Source organism: Tupaia chinensis, unplaced genomic scaffold, assembly GCF_000334495.1.
Source record: "Tupaia chinensis unplaced genomic scaffold, TupChi_1.0 Scaffold000117_2, whole genome shotgun sequence".
Taxonomy (NCBI): Eukaryota; Metazoa; Chordata; class Mammalia; order Scandentia; family Tupaiidae; genus Tupaia; species Tupaia belangeri.
In genome coordinates this window covers 1,939,486-1,956,325 of record NW_006159583.1, presented here as the reverse complement: position 1 = coordinate 1,956,325, position 16,840 = coordinate 1,939,486, and the positions used below count along the sequence as shown (strand labels likewise).

General features: G+C 35.0%; 1 protein-coding gene across 1 annotated transcript in view; it reads right to left on the bottom strand.

Annotated features, from left to right (window-relative positions):
• Nucleotides 1-16,840, bottom strand: part of LAMA2 (laminin subunit alpha 2) — a 509,250-nt gene that overhangs the window by 391,871 nt on the left and 100,539 nt on the right. The window contains exon 5 of the mRNA XM_027770245.1: nucleotides 2,796-2,975. Coding sequence (XP_027626046.1) covers nucleotides 2,796-2,975 — 180 coding nt within the window. The remainder of the gene's footprint in view (nucleotides 1-2,795; nucleotides 2,976-16,840) is intronic.

Genomic DNA, 16,840 nt, shown 5'->3' with positions numbered 1-16,840 from the left:
CTCTGTGTCTCTTGCTCAGGGAAGAATGAAAGAAAGAAACTTAAAAGAATAATTATTCATAAAAGTTGTTTTATGTTATTTCTTGACATGGAAAGAAAACCTCTTTTATTGTGCTTAGCGAAATCTCAGTATTCACAAGTAATGTGCAGACTGCTTTACTGGGTGTATTTAAAAAGAACTAACAAATTTAGGGGAAATTATGCTAATAGCAAACATTTTTCATCCATATTTAAAGGGAAATAAAAAGTAATTATGAATTTGATTTGGAGAACACTTGCCTCTCTTACTATTGTTAAAAGTTCCCCGCAATTACTTGCTTTCTGAAGTTAATATAGGTCTATGATCTTAATTATTTTAATCTACCAGCTATTTTTAAAGATATTCATAATTACAGAGCTGAACTATTTTTAATTTTTTAATTAATATGTGTATAACACTTTATAATTGTCAGAGCACTTTACGTTATCATACGGAATCCAATAACCATCTCAGTGGTAGATAGTTCAATTATTCCAATTATACACATTAAAAAAAAAAGATTTAGCAAGAATAAGTACATGGACACAAATCTGAATCTCCTAACTATAAATTTCCTTTTCTCCTTTTTTTCTTTCTTCCTTTTGTATGTTTTTAATCACATGTAGTGTTTTTTAAATATTTTTGCTACATTATCTTATTTGATATACCAATACCTTGAACTAGTAGAACTTGCTATGAAATTTAGATAACATAAAAATCCCCTTTTTTCTTAAATTTATCACTTAATATATGGATACAAATAGAGGTATTTACTTAGAAACCTGATATAGTAGTATTTGCAGATGCTTTTAAAATTTAGAAATTTATTTTAAATATAAATCTATACTGCTTTGTTTTTGAGACATAAAGAGGAGCTGAAATTCAATATCCTATTTTCATATATTTAAATTCATATGTAGTATTTATTGAACTTGAGTGCTTTCAGAAAAACATATTTATATGTTGATTTTCATTGCACTATTTTAAAGGCTCATGTACAATGCAGATATAAATAATAAATATGCACCCGATCCCCAAATCTGCCTCCTGAAAAAGATTATAAAAAGGAACATTAATTCATTTTCATTGATTTTTTGTTTCCCTGATAGATACACTGTCAGGAAAGATTAAATTTCACTTCAGTATTATTCAGTCTTTCTCAGTGTATATTTTTAACTCATGTCAAAATTAGAATTGAAAGTGATTTTTTTAACCAAATGAAGAATCTAAACATTCCTATAAAATAATGATTACTTGTGCATGAAGTAATAATTATAATATGTTGGAATATAATAAAGAATAAAATTATTTCAGATTTAGAAAATACAGGCCACAAAAATACCCAACACATGTTATGCGTGGATAACTAAAACTTCAAAAATAGTTTTTCATAATGGAGAGGTTACGCATGGGCAAGTTAACTATGAGGACAGAAAACACACAAAGAATATTCAGAAGCTATGAATATTCAGCCTACTGGTTCAGTACTTTGGCGATTAGTAGCAGTAGTCTGATGTCAAGATCATTTTAGGACGAAATGTCTTGTTCTCGATGTTAGTTTCTCCCTATATGTCTCATTCTCTGTCCATCTAGCCATACAGTAGGTAGCTACTCTGTTAGCAGTAATTGCTTTATGGCTGAACTGACACTCTTGGTTGTGCAGTAGCATACGAGGGAGGTGACATAAACCAGTGACTATGGTGGGGGTATAGAGGAAAAAGCACAATTACCACTCAGAACCTTCTAGGTGGATCATCTATATCATAACCTACAAATTCCAATGTAACACTGAGAGACAATACTTTGGTTAGTTCCTGTATATAAAGATCTTTTGAAAGTATGCTTTAACTTTTTTTCCCCTGGTATTTTATTTATAACTGAAATGAAACTGTGTGTAGAATCAGCTTCCCCCTACAGCAATGTTTTTTTAAATGTGGCTTAAGATTCAGTAATAAAACATAAAAGCAAATTATTTGATAAAATGGTTGACATATCTGCAATCTTGACATGACCTAAGAACATTCTAAAAGAGCAGAATCTCAGCCTGCCCTAGACCTCCTGAATCAAAATCTGTATTTTCACAAGATCATCAGGGATTCTATGTACTTTAAACTTTAAGACACACTACTCTGTGTGTGTGTGTGTGTACTGTGAATAATATAAAATGAAATTATTACTATAGATTGTGGTAAAACAAAATGTTTCAAAGTCCTTACATTTCTGGTAGTAACACTTTAAAGTCAATTATAATAGAAGCACACACTGGCTAAACTGACAAAAGCAAATTTAGCTGTCAAAAATGAGATTATGGTCAGGCGGTGGCTCAACAGGAGCTACAGGGAAAAGGCTCTGAATTCATGTCTGGGGGCCTTTCTGAGCACTCCAGGAGGGTATATGTGCAGATGTATGTCCATAATCGAGCTGGCTGAGACTGAGATTGGATTACAGCGTGGGAACTCTGATAGGACTGTCTTTCTGTCTCCCTCATAGTGGAAATAAATAATACACTTAAAAAAAATTATGAGCCAAACAGTCTGACTCTCATTTCAGAAAAGGACAAGTTCAATTTTCAATATGTTAAAAAGTCAGACAAATGATATACAACTACCAAGAGGTACAGCTTAGATTTGAGCAAAAGGTCTATCAAATTTTAAAATCTTTTTTAATACCTACTCCTATAATTTACTGAAATATTTATTTTTAAATTTTTTACATGATAGTTAAAAATATGGCTACAATATCATTCTTGGGTTCTAATATCTCTAATCGTAACTTACTCTTCTTGTAACAATGGGGTCAATCTCTCTGGGATCTTTGTGGGCAAACATCATCAAGTCGGCATTCAAAGTGCGGATCCTCTGAAATCTCAGGCGAATGTAGCGAGCGGAGGTGAATTCCAGAAGTTCAGGAGATGGGTCATCAGCGCTTGGTCTCCCATTGATCAAAGAGATATGAATCTACACAGTGTAGAAAATAATTCAGCAATTCAGATTACCAAAAATTAAAACTTGGGTTTGTTTGTTTTTCTATGAAAATTATAGATAAATTCCTATTCTTTAAATTAATTGCACAGATGCAGTTTCGTGTTAACTCACTGGAAAATTTGAGGCATTCTAAAATTCTTTTAATACATATATATTCATTAGCTTTTAGCTTAGGCATGCTCTATATACTACACTATTTACATTCCTCTTTTCCAAGTCATTGTGTGAACCTGACCATTGTAGGATTTTCAAACATTCTTAAATAGATAATTCATTTTCTAAAAATAACTATTCCCGAAATTATTTAAGAAACTACTACAAATTAGAACAAGTAATAAAAAAGTTATTTAAAAAATCAGACAAAATCAGACACCCATCAGGAATTTAAAGTAATTCTGAACTCAAAAGCATTTCAATACATGAGGGGACTTCAGAAAATTTGTGGAAAAATGAAATTAAAGTACAAGTTTACTTAGTGCAATAAAACACTAAAGTCCATGCCTTTTTTGAAAATAATATTTATTATCCATGAACTTTTTCCCTTGTTGAGCCTTAAAATTAAACAAGACAAAAAACAGTAGATTACAAGGAAAACTTAACCTATTTATAGTGATAAATTTTGATAGATGACTTACTATAGTTTGTTTACTTTTTAATAATTGACATACCAAGAGGACAAAAATTTGATAAGGGTATAACACATCCTATGAAGATACACTGTATAAAAATACATTAAACCCAGATGGAAAGGTGAATTCTTGAGGAAAATAATTCAGCATATTTGAGACAGGAACAAGTAAAATTTAATTATCCTATTTTCCATGTAGAAAATACCAAAATTGCCCAGGAACTTCCTTCCTAAAGGTGAACAAGGTTGATGTAGTCTCACAGAGATTTTACAAGAGCAGAGAATTCTGATAATGGAAAAACAGTTCAGTTAAAAGAAAAAGAAAAAAGTATCACAAGTAAAGTCCAAAGAAAACCTATAAATCAACAAGGAAAGAAAACAAAAGCAATGACAACAACAAAAATGGACCAAAGATCTGAGAGACTATTCAGAGGAAAGGAAATACAAATGGCTGTTCAACTTTTGACAAAATACTGAACTTTACTTATAATAAGGAATGTGTTCATTACAAACACAATGACAAACTTCTTCCTACTGTTTTATGTGGGCAAACCTCCCCAATACTGGCAATACTCTCATATGGGCAAAACTACAGGGTATGGGCCAATCTACTACACTTACACAGTATGACAATAAAATAGTACAAACTCATAAGACATTAAGCAGTAAGTATAAAAATTAGAAATGCATAGGCTTTTAAGCCTAACAATTTGTTTCTGAGAATTAGACTACAAATATAAAATAATATAGATATTATATTATAAACAGACTAATTATACTCCCCTTCCCCCATTCATAAGTTGAAACTCTTATCTCAAAGTAATGGTATTTAGAGGTGGGGCTTCGGGAGGTAATTAGGTCATGAGAGTGCAACCCTCAGATTGTAATTAGCGCTCTGATAAGAAGATGCAGAGAGCTAGCTTCCTGTCTTTCAGCCATGTAAGGATGCAATGAGAAGTCAGTTTGCCTGCAAGCCAGAAAGAGTCTTCATCAGAATCTCATCATTCTAGCACATGATCTCTGACTTCCAGCTTCCAGAACTGTGAGAAATAACTTTCTGTTCTTTTATTAGTCACTCAGTTAATGAAACTTTGCCATTGCAGCCCAGAAAAAATAAAAAATATTATCCTTTTATTTTAATCTTTTTTTCTTTATTCATGACAGAGCACATATGTGCATATCAAGAGAGAAATGAGCATCCTCCACAGGGTTAGTCACACTGCTGTCTCTTTCTTCCAGTCCTGCAGCGCATCAGAATTTGGGCAATCCCGTGAGTGCCAGTGTGTTTTGTGTTGGCTAGGCTCAGGATTCAAACTATGTTTACTATAGAGGATCTGATGTCTCTTGGGCATTTCCACCAGCCATAAGGCCAACCCAACAATATAATGCTTTTACACATTTTTAGTCACAACAAAAGATTGGAAACAACTGAATATTTATCTATTTGGGACTGGTTAAATAAAATAGACATCTATATAATGAATTATGTGCAACAAAATAGAAGAATGAGGAAACTCTCAATGTACTGATAGAAAGGACTACTTGCTTTTTTAAATCCTATGTAAATGGATTATTACTATGCAATAAATTAAGTCAATTCAAAAAATGTTAAGAAAATTGAAATTGAGTGGTAGATTATGAACCAAAACATATGCATATGCATACAGGGCTAAGGAGACAGGAATGAAATAAATGGGAGTTCTTTGCTGGGGTAGGAGGTGTTTAGGAGCAGGACAGTCTGTGTGGTACACTGGTGTGCTGTGACCTGAGGTCACCCACTGGAATTTTCATCCACTTTTGCAAACTGATATATCATATGTGTTAATTACATTTTTTGACAGGATAGGCAATGCTATGTATTTCCATTTCTAACATCCTGCATTTAGAGAATCCCAGAGAGCATTTTACAAACTGACTGCCAATAAACGACTTGAGTCACTAGAGAAATATAGCAAACTCTGAGATGAGAAACTAATTTTGATGTCACCAAGAATAGACTCAAAATGCTTCATGATAAAAATATGAAATGTCCCACCTAATTGAATCTACCTTAGTTCCTTAGTAAAGATAAATTCATTTAATCAACACACTTGAGGGTGAGAGGACGGTAGGACTCTTAAGATACTGACTTCAAAATACTGAATACTACCTAATGCAAAAAATTCTAAAAGAGGAAAGCAGACTTTGTATTTTCCACAATTCTGGCACGTAGCTTGTAAGCCAGAAATGTGTTTAAAATTAAGTTGTGTTTATTGTTCAAAAAGATATCAATTAAATGGTAAAATACTGAATAAATAGATGCCCTAAATTATTAAAGCTCATTTCCCTTAGAGATTAATTTTTATAGCCAAAGAAATTATCCATGCCCTCCCATTCATGTTTAAGATTCCATTACGTTCTTCCAATATGCCTCCAAACATACTATTGGGAAAAAAAGAAGAAATCACTTCATGTCTATGATTAGTGTTTCTGAAAGTTATTATTATTATCAAAGATGTTTTTGCCATAGTACATCTGTACTCACTGGAGAGAGAGAAACAGAGACACAGAGAGGCAAAGTGAGAAATCACTCCAATGGAGCATGGCAAGGTCACAATTCCTTCTCCTTCATTCTCTGCTCAGGATTTTGGGCATGCACATACATGTACCCAATGTCATTTGTAGGCCGCTAGACTCAGGACTTGAATTGTAGCTGACCATGTAAGACTCCAGCACCTTAACCACTATGCCAATGCTGGCTCCCAGTTTCTGAAAATTATTAAAAGGTTTATCTACTGTGAATACTATGGTAAAACGCATTTGGGTTATACAAAAAATCAGTAAGTTCTTTATTAAACGTTTCATAATATTTTTTAAGGTATGCATGTTCTCATTTAGGTTAATAAACCATGTGGTAGCTACATAAAGGATTCAGCAAAAGAACACTGCTTCTCACAACTTTGGTATTTTCATCAAGCTACTCTGCCAAAAGATCTTGTGTGCACAGTTAGTCCCAAGCTGTTTCTGGGATCTAAAACCAGCCAGCTGTTTGGCCATGTTGCATGCAGCTAACTTCCACTGTTTTTTTTTTTTTTTTTCCCCTCCTTCTTTGACTTTCCTTCAGAATAAATCATAATATTGGAGAAAATATTTCCACTGACACAATGCTGTGTAATTCAAAGTCCACTGGTGAGTTTAGTAGACTTCCTGATTTCCTATAGAGTGACAACTGGAGGGTGTCTATCTTCAAGTTAAGATGAAAAGTGTCAGTCCCCAAGACCACCACTGTCTCACTGAGAGGCCCTGGGAAATTTGCCGCAGTCTAGTCTTCTGAAATGGTTTCTATTACAGACACGTCGGTGGGTGTATGTTCATGCTGTCACTGGAATTCATTCCAACTGAAAATATCAGCTTCTGATTGTCAATTAGTTTTTAGATTTCAAACTTACACTTTTCTTTGAAATGAAGTTTTACAAAGGAAAAAAAATCATCAAAAATATCTTTTTATGACTGAATAATTAAATCAATATTATACGCTATTCACCCATATAATTGTTTTTATTAGCTTTTGTCTCTATGGCACTTTTACTTTAGAATACAATTTTAAAATGTTTTATACCACAAGTAATCAGATTGCTGGTATACATACTTTTCCTTTATTATTGTGCTTGCCTATTTATAATATGACATCTGCTTTAAATTGCTGGATAAGCTATTGTCCTAAAGTTCTCCACAAAGATACAAGTTTGTTGACTGAATGAATTAGTGAGAGACTGAAGATTGCTAAAAGATCAACAACAAATACCAGAAGCTTCTAAATGAATAAGGCAAATGAATTAAGTTGTCAACTGGACATGCCATACACTCTCTTAGAACACATAAAAATTTCTGTTGATATTATCAAGCTTTATGAATATGCCAATGAAATAGGTACAACCTAAAAGTAAACTGACTCCAGGAGATAAAAAAAAGAAAACCATATAGGTTAAGATTAGCTTTTAACAGGTACAGCCAAAGAATCTGTATGCAAATAAGTGACTGGGACATCTGGGAACCTTTCCAATCATGCTTAATATGATTATTACTTCAGGGAGAAGCTGTAAGGTTATAAAGACAACTGAAAAATAAACGTAATCACTTTTGTTTTAGACTATTTAAAAAATGTTTATGGCTGAAGAAGAGAGGTGAACAGTACAAAACTTAGGAAGAGGAGGGACCAGTAGTTAGCATAATGACTATGTCGCTGGACTCCCACGTAGTCGACCGCGGTTTGCGTCCTGGACCTGGTGGCTTAAAACTCACGCCGGGTGCCTGTGCATGCATGCCCAAGATCCCGAGAGGAGAACAGAGGAGAAGGGACTGTGGTGTGGCCATCCCCCCTGGGGAGTGATTTCTCGCTTTCTGTCTCTCTGTCTCTCTCTCTGTCTGTCTGGCGAGCGCACGCGCCCTACAGCAAAAACCTCTTTAAAAAAAAAAGAAAAAAGGAAGAGGGGACAGTGCAACAATTTCTCAGTTTCTACCAAAGGTTCTGGGTCTGTCTCTGGATTGTAAATAGGTACCTTTTAGGTCTACACCTCCACTGTGCTTCTGTTATTCCAAAGTTCCATCCATTCCCCTGCAACTGCTCTGAGAAAAGTCACCAAATAGTGTGTTTGTGTATTTATGCTTTGATTCTTAGCAACTTCTGATGTTATGGGAATTGATTTGCACTGAACATAAACTGTAAATAAAGAGAAATACATGGCACAAAAGAAAAGTTACCCAAATCCTTCTGATTGCTAGCTAGAGTGACCAATTCTCATCCTCCACTATATTTGACATATTAGCATTTGAAACAACATTGACTTCCCAGACACACTGTCATTTTACTTCTACTTCCCTGGCAATCCCTTCTCAATCTTCTTCACTACTACTTTGAATCCTCCCTAACTTTCTAACATTAGAACACCAATGTGCTCAGAACCTATCCTTTTCTTTTGTCCTGGTTGAACTTATTCTCAGTAATCACATCAAAGCCCAGGGCTTAAACTGCCATCTTTGACTGGACTAATTTCCACTATACTCATGCCCAGAAAGTCCATTTGCATGCTATAAAGATGTAATTAGGGACCAGCAGATGGTATAATGGTTATGTCATTGGACTCCCACGTAGTCCTAGGCCTGGCAATTTAAAGCTCATGCTGGGCAGATATGCGTGTCTGCCCAAGATCCCAAGAGGAGAATGCAGGAGAAGGGATAGTGGCATGGCCATTCCACCTAGAGGGTGATTTCTTGTTTTATATTTCTCTGGCAAGTACACACACCCTGTAGTAAAAATCTCCCTCAAAAAAAAAATAAAAAAATGTAAAGTAATTAAATGTAAAAAAAAAAAAGAAAGAAAAAATGACATTTATGCTAATGTAACATATTTAATTCTCCAAACCTGACCTCTTTTTCTTTTCTTTCTTTTTTTTGAGAGATTTTACTATAGGGTGTATGCGATTGCCAGAGAGAAGACAAAGAGACAGAAAGTGAGAAATCACCCTCTGTGAAGGCGTGGTGGGGTGGCCATGCTGCAATCCCTTCTCTTCTATTCACCTCTCGGGATCTTGGGCATGCACTAACATGCACCCAGCATGAGTTTCAATCCTCTGGGTCCAGGACTCAAACCACGGTCAACCATGTGGAAGTCCACCTAAGCAACTGCTATGCCATCTGCTGATCTCCAGACTTTTTTTCTGAAAGTCAAAATGCAGTAACAAACTGTCTACTTTTTAAATTTCCTCAGCTACCTAACTGGCATCTCAAACTAAGTTCCTATTCTTTACCTCAGTCTTCCCAATCTGACTAAATCATTTCATCTTTTCAGCAATTTTGAGTCATCAATCTTGATCCCTTTCATTATTTTTCATCCTACCTCAAATTTTTTCATTCTTTCATTCTTTATTTATTTTACATTTTTTATTTCATTTTCTTTTATACATTCAATCACATTATTTAGCTTACAAGGTGAATATTTCAAGAGGTGAACATTTCTCCCTACATCAAATTTTTCTGCAAATCCAGTTGAGTCTACTTTCAAAATATATCCATCATCCAAACACATCTCACCACCTTCTCAAAACCTGTTTTGGTCCAAGCTTTCATCATCTTCCACCTGGGGCTCAACTGTTGTTTGTTTCTCTCTATCTATTAGAACATGAGTCCTAAGAGTTCAGGGATTTTTATCTGTTTTGTTAACTGATATGATCCCTAGCACACAGGGATTTAAGTGCTAATGAAAAATTTTTGAATAAATGAAACATGCAATTCTTAAATATTTAGCAAATTCAACTAGCTTTCAGAAAAGCAATTTCATGGAATAATCAGATTTTTCCTGTTATTATATGAGTAAATATTTTAGTGTGCTATTTCCACAAAATGAAATTAAAATCAGTAATCCTTTATATAATTTTCTACCCAAGCATTTCGAGTGAAGTTGATTTAGAGAAAATTAGAAAATTAAGAGCTTTGATCCATGATTTCCTTACATCCAAGTCTACTATGCCTGTTAATATTAATTAAATATTAGTTAACTTTATTCTTTATTGCATGGAAGCTTAATTTTGGCAGGTTATTTATAGCTAAGAATAATATATAAAAGTGTGTTCTGTACATATGATACTGTACTTAAACTTAAGAACTACTCAACTTACTGTTGTTCACCGGAGCAGAGTGGACCTGTCCATCAGTTAGTTTCTTCTTTGGTTTAATCATTTCCTAGCCATTTTATTGTTCAATATATAGATTTGGCATACTGTTATTTATAAAAGTGCTAATAAAAATATACTTATTCTGTTAGAATTACAAGTAGATTCCTTAAACTTTATGGTCATTCAATAACTATCAACAAGAGTAACAATTAGAATAGTTTTTAACTAATTAACTAATAATTAGAATACTTTGCTTCTAGAGGACAAGTTTTTACTAAGTGTATTATCATCCTTACAAACTGTCACTAGTTTCATTATAAATTATTGAATAATATTAAATAAAACCTTACCTTATCAAAAAGATTTTACTGCAAATTTTAAAATGTTATCAAATCAATGCAGTATTAGAATTTTTTTTCTCTTTTTCAGTTTGCCAGAGGGCATGTGCACTTGCCAGAGAGAGAGAAAGAGAGAGAACAAGAGAGGAAAGCGGTGAGGTACCCTTACAGGACATGGTCACACAACATCTCTTTCTTTATTTCTCTCTCCTTTCAGGATTTTGGGGATACAGGCTCAAGTGCTCTGTAAGTTTCTCGAGACATTGGCTCCAGAACTTGAAATGACAGTCGGCCATGTGGGATTCAGATGCTTTAACCATCAGGTCACAGGCTGGCCCAGGATATTTTTAAATGTTATAAAAATATGAAATTGTGTCAATACATGAAATAATAACACATGGTAACACAAATATACTGGATAAATAATCAACACTGAATAATATAGGTCAGCAGCCGGCATGGAACTTAGGTGACTGAGCTCCACATGGCCGATTGCAGTTTGAGACCTGGACCCAGTGGTTTGAAAATAATGTTATGGGGGCCAGCAGAATGGTGGTTAAAGTGGCTGGATTCCTACACAGGAGTGGGTTCGAGTCCTAGACCTGGTGGCTTGAAAATTACACTAGGTACATGTGTGTGCATTCCCAAAATCCTAAGAGGAGAATAGAGGAAAGGGATTGTCCCATGCCCCCTGGGGGTTGTTTTCTCATTTTCCTTCTCTCTCCACCCCTACCCCCATGTGTGTGTGTGTGTGTGTGTCTGTCTGTCTGTCTGTCTGTCTCTGGCAAGCACATGTGCTCTATAGTAAAGTAATAAGAAAATAGTTGAATGTCATTTGTAACACAGATGAATAAAATACTTAAATATTTATTTATTTATTTATTATTATTATTATTTTCTTTTGGAGAGGTTTTCGCTATAGGGTGCGTGCGCTCAACAGACAGACAGACAGAGACAGAGAGACAGAAAGAGAGAAATCATCCCCCAGGGGGGATGGTCACGCCACAATCCCTTCTCCTCCATTCTCCTCTCGGGATCTTGGGCATGCATGCACACACGCCCGGCATGAGTTTTAAGCCACCAGGTCTGGGACATGAACTGCGGTCGACTATGTGGGAGTCCAGCGACATAGCCATTATGCTAACTGCTGGTTCCCAATACTTAAATATTTAGGACTACAGGTTTCTTTACCAGAATCATTAGGGCATTAATGAGCAAATAGAGGATTATGAAATAAATCTTTTTCCAGACATTATTTCTAGTTTTATCTGGTAACAATTCACATAAGTCCTTTTCCATTTTTCTTTACTCTATATTTTGTTATTTCTTCCAATTAACAGCTGTCATTTTAAGACAATTTTTATTCATTTATACATTCAGAAAATTAGGTAGTATGAAGCTTAAAACAAATGCTTACCTCTCAGAGCATTATCTCTGGTCTTCCTCATTACATTACACTATTTTTCATTCATTTAGTCAGTCAGTCACTCATCCATGCAAAGATATTTATTTTATGCCTGCTATATGTTCAACAAAACGTGTTCACTTCCTTTTCATGTCATGATTAACTCATAACCAGACCTTTTCCTCAATCACTTTCTGTTTCCTCCTTGCTCCTATTTACATAGATATGTTTTATACATTCTTTTTAAGTTCACTTTTATTTATTTCTTCCATGAGTAAGAGAGACAGAGAAAGAGAAACAGAGAGTGATTGCACCCCCAATATGGTCTTGAGCCTGTGATCCAGCCTTTAGCCAGACCCACATCATGGGCAAGTATGTACCCACCATGCTCAGGGAGGTCTCTGGACTTGAACTGGGGATATTTCCATTTGGAATGGCCTCTCAATGTCACATTTTACCACTACACCACTGTCTGGCCCCTGCTTTATATATCTCTAAGGTCTTAGCTGTGATGCCAATTCTTTTCCTCCATGAGTACCTCTTTGAACTGCCTGGGAGTTCTCCTGTGAATTCTCCAAGCTCTCTGACTATCCACTATTACCACTCCTTATTTACTTGCTTGTGTCAGCTACTAGACTGAGGGTAATAAATAAGGATAATAAATTTGTCTTATTTATAGTGTAGCTTCAGTGCTTACCATACTAAGTAGTACACCATAGATTCTTAGTAGTTATTTGTTGACTAAGTCAATATTGGTGCCCAAATATTATAGATTGTGATAGGGCTTCCAATGAATTAATGACTTCCTCATTCATAATTTGTGTGCTGTACATATAATTTAAAATTTGACTTTGTATAATTTAACTGTGTCTTATCTATATTTTAATTCCATTTATTGGATGTGTATCATGAATTTTAGCATGAATTTTATTTATAATAGTTTAATAAATGACTCTAGACCCACAATAGTTCAAGCTTCTATAAAAAGACATTATGTAGGTGTCTCTATAGCCCCAACATCAGATAAATCAACAAAAAATTGTTAAAGATACCAGTAAAGCCATTTTGGAAGAGAAAAATAATGGAATAAAATTGTATAAATGAATGCATCTTCAGGACCGTTAATCTTTCTCTTAACCAGAAGGGGAATGACTTCCTTTTTATGCAGAGTATAATGCACTGAATTAGTTTAGAAGGTCTTTAATAAATATATCACTATTATTAGACATTTAGAAGCCAAAACAAAGCAACTACTCTTATGTGGTTGATGATGCTGAGCTACTTGAAAAGTAATGCTTTAATAATAAAATGTCAAGGTCTGTATGTGCCCTTACCTTCTTTAACTAACCTATTCCAGGAATACAGAGAAATGTCAGCTTAAATGAACTGTTTAACAAATATGCCTGTATCATTGACAACTCTACCCTCGAGGTTAGTCTTAAAAGGCCTTTCACTCTCCCATAAGAATGTATTTTGCTTTTGACAACTACATGGTTCCAATTGCCCCTCAAACTGAAATTGCTTTTCTCTTAGTCTTCAGAATTAAAATTCTTATATTTGTCATTCCTGGATGAAAGCTTTGCCTTCTGTGAAATATTTAAACAGATTTTTCACTGTCAAAGCAATAGTCATTAATAAATTGCAGCATAATAAGAAAATCAGTTCTCTCCAAAGAGTATTTGTCATCTTATGTTTTTATTTTTATGCTCTTCTAGTGAAATTAGTTAAAATATTATACTCCACAAATGTGTTTAGCTTCTCTGCTGATCAAAGGGCATCTCTCTATTTCTCTCTCTCTCTCATTTGTATAAGAGGTAGTTGCAACACGGGGTTTTTGTACCACACAGATCACATGCAAGTGGCAGTACTTCCCACCTCCTATGGAGCTGCTGAACACATGAAGATCTACGTTTCTACAAAGAATAAATATAGAAGCAGAGTCTCAGTTACTTTAAGAGTTCTAACTTTCTCTAAATCTCAAAATTGGTATGGCCCTTTCTTTCAAAGGCAAAGGGCTTCTACCTTTGTAGAACTGAATGCAATTAGGCAAAACATTCATATGTAAACTCCTTGCTCAAGATGAGCTTTGTTTGCTTCATCTGAATCATGCTCAGATGGGTGCCCTGTAATCCATCATAACTGAGTGGAATATCTTGTATTGTTCTCACTGGTCATGATGCATAAAAAGAACACTGACCACTATGTGCCTGAACTGTTCAAGAAAAGGAAGTTGTTACTACATGCAAATCTCACCACTTTATTTCTTTCCTTTTTTTTTTTTTCTCTCTGAAAGGACTTTGACATACAGAAGTTCATTTTAAATGTATATTTAAATGCTTTAAAATTATTATTTTAAAGGATTCCAAGATAAAAATATTTCTGGGGCTAGATGGTGGTGCTGCAGCAAAATGCAATGCTCTATGAGGCTGACTGACATGGGAAGGTTCTGGGTTCATGCCCAGAGACCTCCCTGAGTACACTGGGCATGTGCCTGCCTGAGGCTGGCTAATGCTGGGGGTGCATCACAGTATTGGGATCCTGTTGTAGGTGTGGTCTCTCTCACTCATGGAAAACATAAATAAATAAATAAAAATTAAAAAAAATCATTTATAATCATGTTTTTCCTTTGCCAGTTAAAATATATTGTTTACATACATAAAAGAAGAATTGTCAAAATAGGTTGTCTCTTAATCTCTTTTGGAGGTACTCATTTACATTTTATCAAATGCAGATGTAATTGCTAAATCTTTATATTGTCAAGCTAAGACTATATAGGGATACAGACATCATCCACAATTCACAACCAAGAAAGAATCTAAGAGGAGTTATCTTCATATCAAGGCAAAATCTTCAGGAGGAAGTTCTCTCACTGTCCTCAAACATTTGCATTGCTGAAAATTTTCCTTTGGGTGTGCCCCAACCAGAAATGGCCTAAGAGAACAGAATCATTAGTCATTTATTCCAATGTCACAACTATTTCAGAAATTCTTTTATAATACATGGGACCTTGCACATTAATAAAAGTGGTTATTACTGTGTACTCATGGGATATCAGACTTTCTTGCATGTGACCTGTATGTACTAACTCATAATTTAACTCATTTGTTGATGAGATGATTGTTATTATTTGATTTTTCCAGTTCTTGGTGTCTCTTCATGAATTTCAGTCAGACTTATCCTAACCATTTTTTTATTCTAGACTTCTTGGGATAGACTGTTTATCATGCCCCAGGTCTCTACTCAGATCCCACTATCAGATTAAAAGGTGCCTAGGCAACCTGAAAAACAACAGAAGTGAGCTAAGGTAAAGTACAAAAGATTACTAAGCTGGGGGAGAGTCTCAGATCCAATAATAATTCATGGTATTGATTCATATCCGTAAATCTGTATCAATACCCTCCGGGTAAATGGAAGCAAAGCTCTATGCCAGTCAGAACCAGAACTGAAACATTCTAAGAGTCAAGGGCTAAATCATTGTTATTCAGGAAAGAACCAACAACTTCCAAAGTTTTACTAATATCATAATGAATGACCTTGGTTGTGATAGGTTTAGAACTTGGATATTTTATTAAGTAAAAGATCATTCAGTATTAAAAAAAAAAAGTGCTACAAAAAATGTATGCTTCTTGGCAAATTTTACATCGATAGGAAGGGCTGAAACCTTAAATCAGAGGAAACAAGAAAATAAGGAGATAGGAGATAGAACTTCTACAAACAGGTAGTCAGGACATAGGCCTAAAGATGGAGTACCAGTAGCTCAGCATTCACAAGAAACTGCTTGCACAGAAAGCACAACTTATAGCAGTGAGTAACCTAATTACAATCTACAGCAATAAGGTTAGGGTCTTTGTGGCCGAGAGGCACTAAAGAGTGCAGATCCTCAAGGTCAGTTAGCCCCACAGAAAACTTTTGCAAAGAAATTACATCAGTCATCAGTTAAGAAAGGTATAGGGGCCAGCAGATGGTGTAGCAGTTACATCACAGGACTCCCATGTGACCAACTATGTTTACAAGTCCCTGAGCAAGTGGCTTAAAACTCACACCGGACTTGTGTGTGTGTGTGTGTGTGTGTGTGTGCCCAATATCCTAGAAGGAGAAAGGATTGTAGCATGGCCATCCTCCTGGAGGGTGATTTCTCACTTTCCTTTCACTGTCTCTGTCTTTCTCTCTCTCTGCAGATCACATGTACCCTAAGGCAAAAGAAAAGAAAAGAAAAGAAAAGAAAAGAAAAGAAAAGAAAAGAAAAGAAAAGAAAAGAAAAGAAAAGAAAAGAAAAGAAAAGAAAAGAAAAGAAAAGAAAAGAAAAGAAAAGAAAAGAAAAGAAAAGAAAAGAAAAGAAAAGAAAAGAAAAGAAAAGAAAAGAAAAGAAAAGAAAAGAAAAACAACCAAACAAAAAACACACTTCTACCCAGAAAAAGCAAAAAAGGGGATCAAAGAATGCTGACTTCATAGACAATGTTTAGCTATATTTTAAAGCCCATTTCATTATCAGAAAGTGAGTCCTTGCTTGGACTGCTTGATAAAATCCCCTGACCCAAACTCCAAGTTGGCAACCTGCTTTTGAGATCCCTGCCTGCCACAAGCTTTACTCTTTCAATAAAATCTGCTTTGTCATCTGCTCCTTTTGCCTGCATTTCTAATTCTTCATGATGGTAAGACATGAACTTGGAAACTCAGAAATCCTGCCACAATAATATGTTAATATCAAAGCTAAGTATCTCTGATAGTGGGCCAGTCCCATGGCCTAGAGGTTCTAAGGGAGCTGGATTCCACATGGCTGACCACATGGTTTAAATTCTGGACCCAGTAGCTCAAAA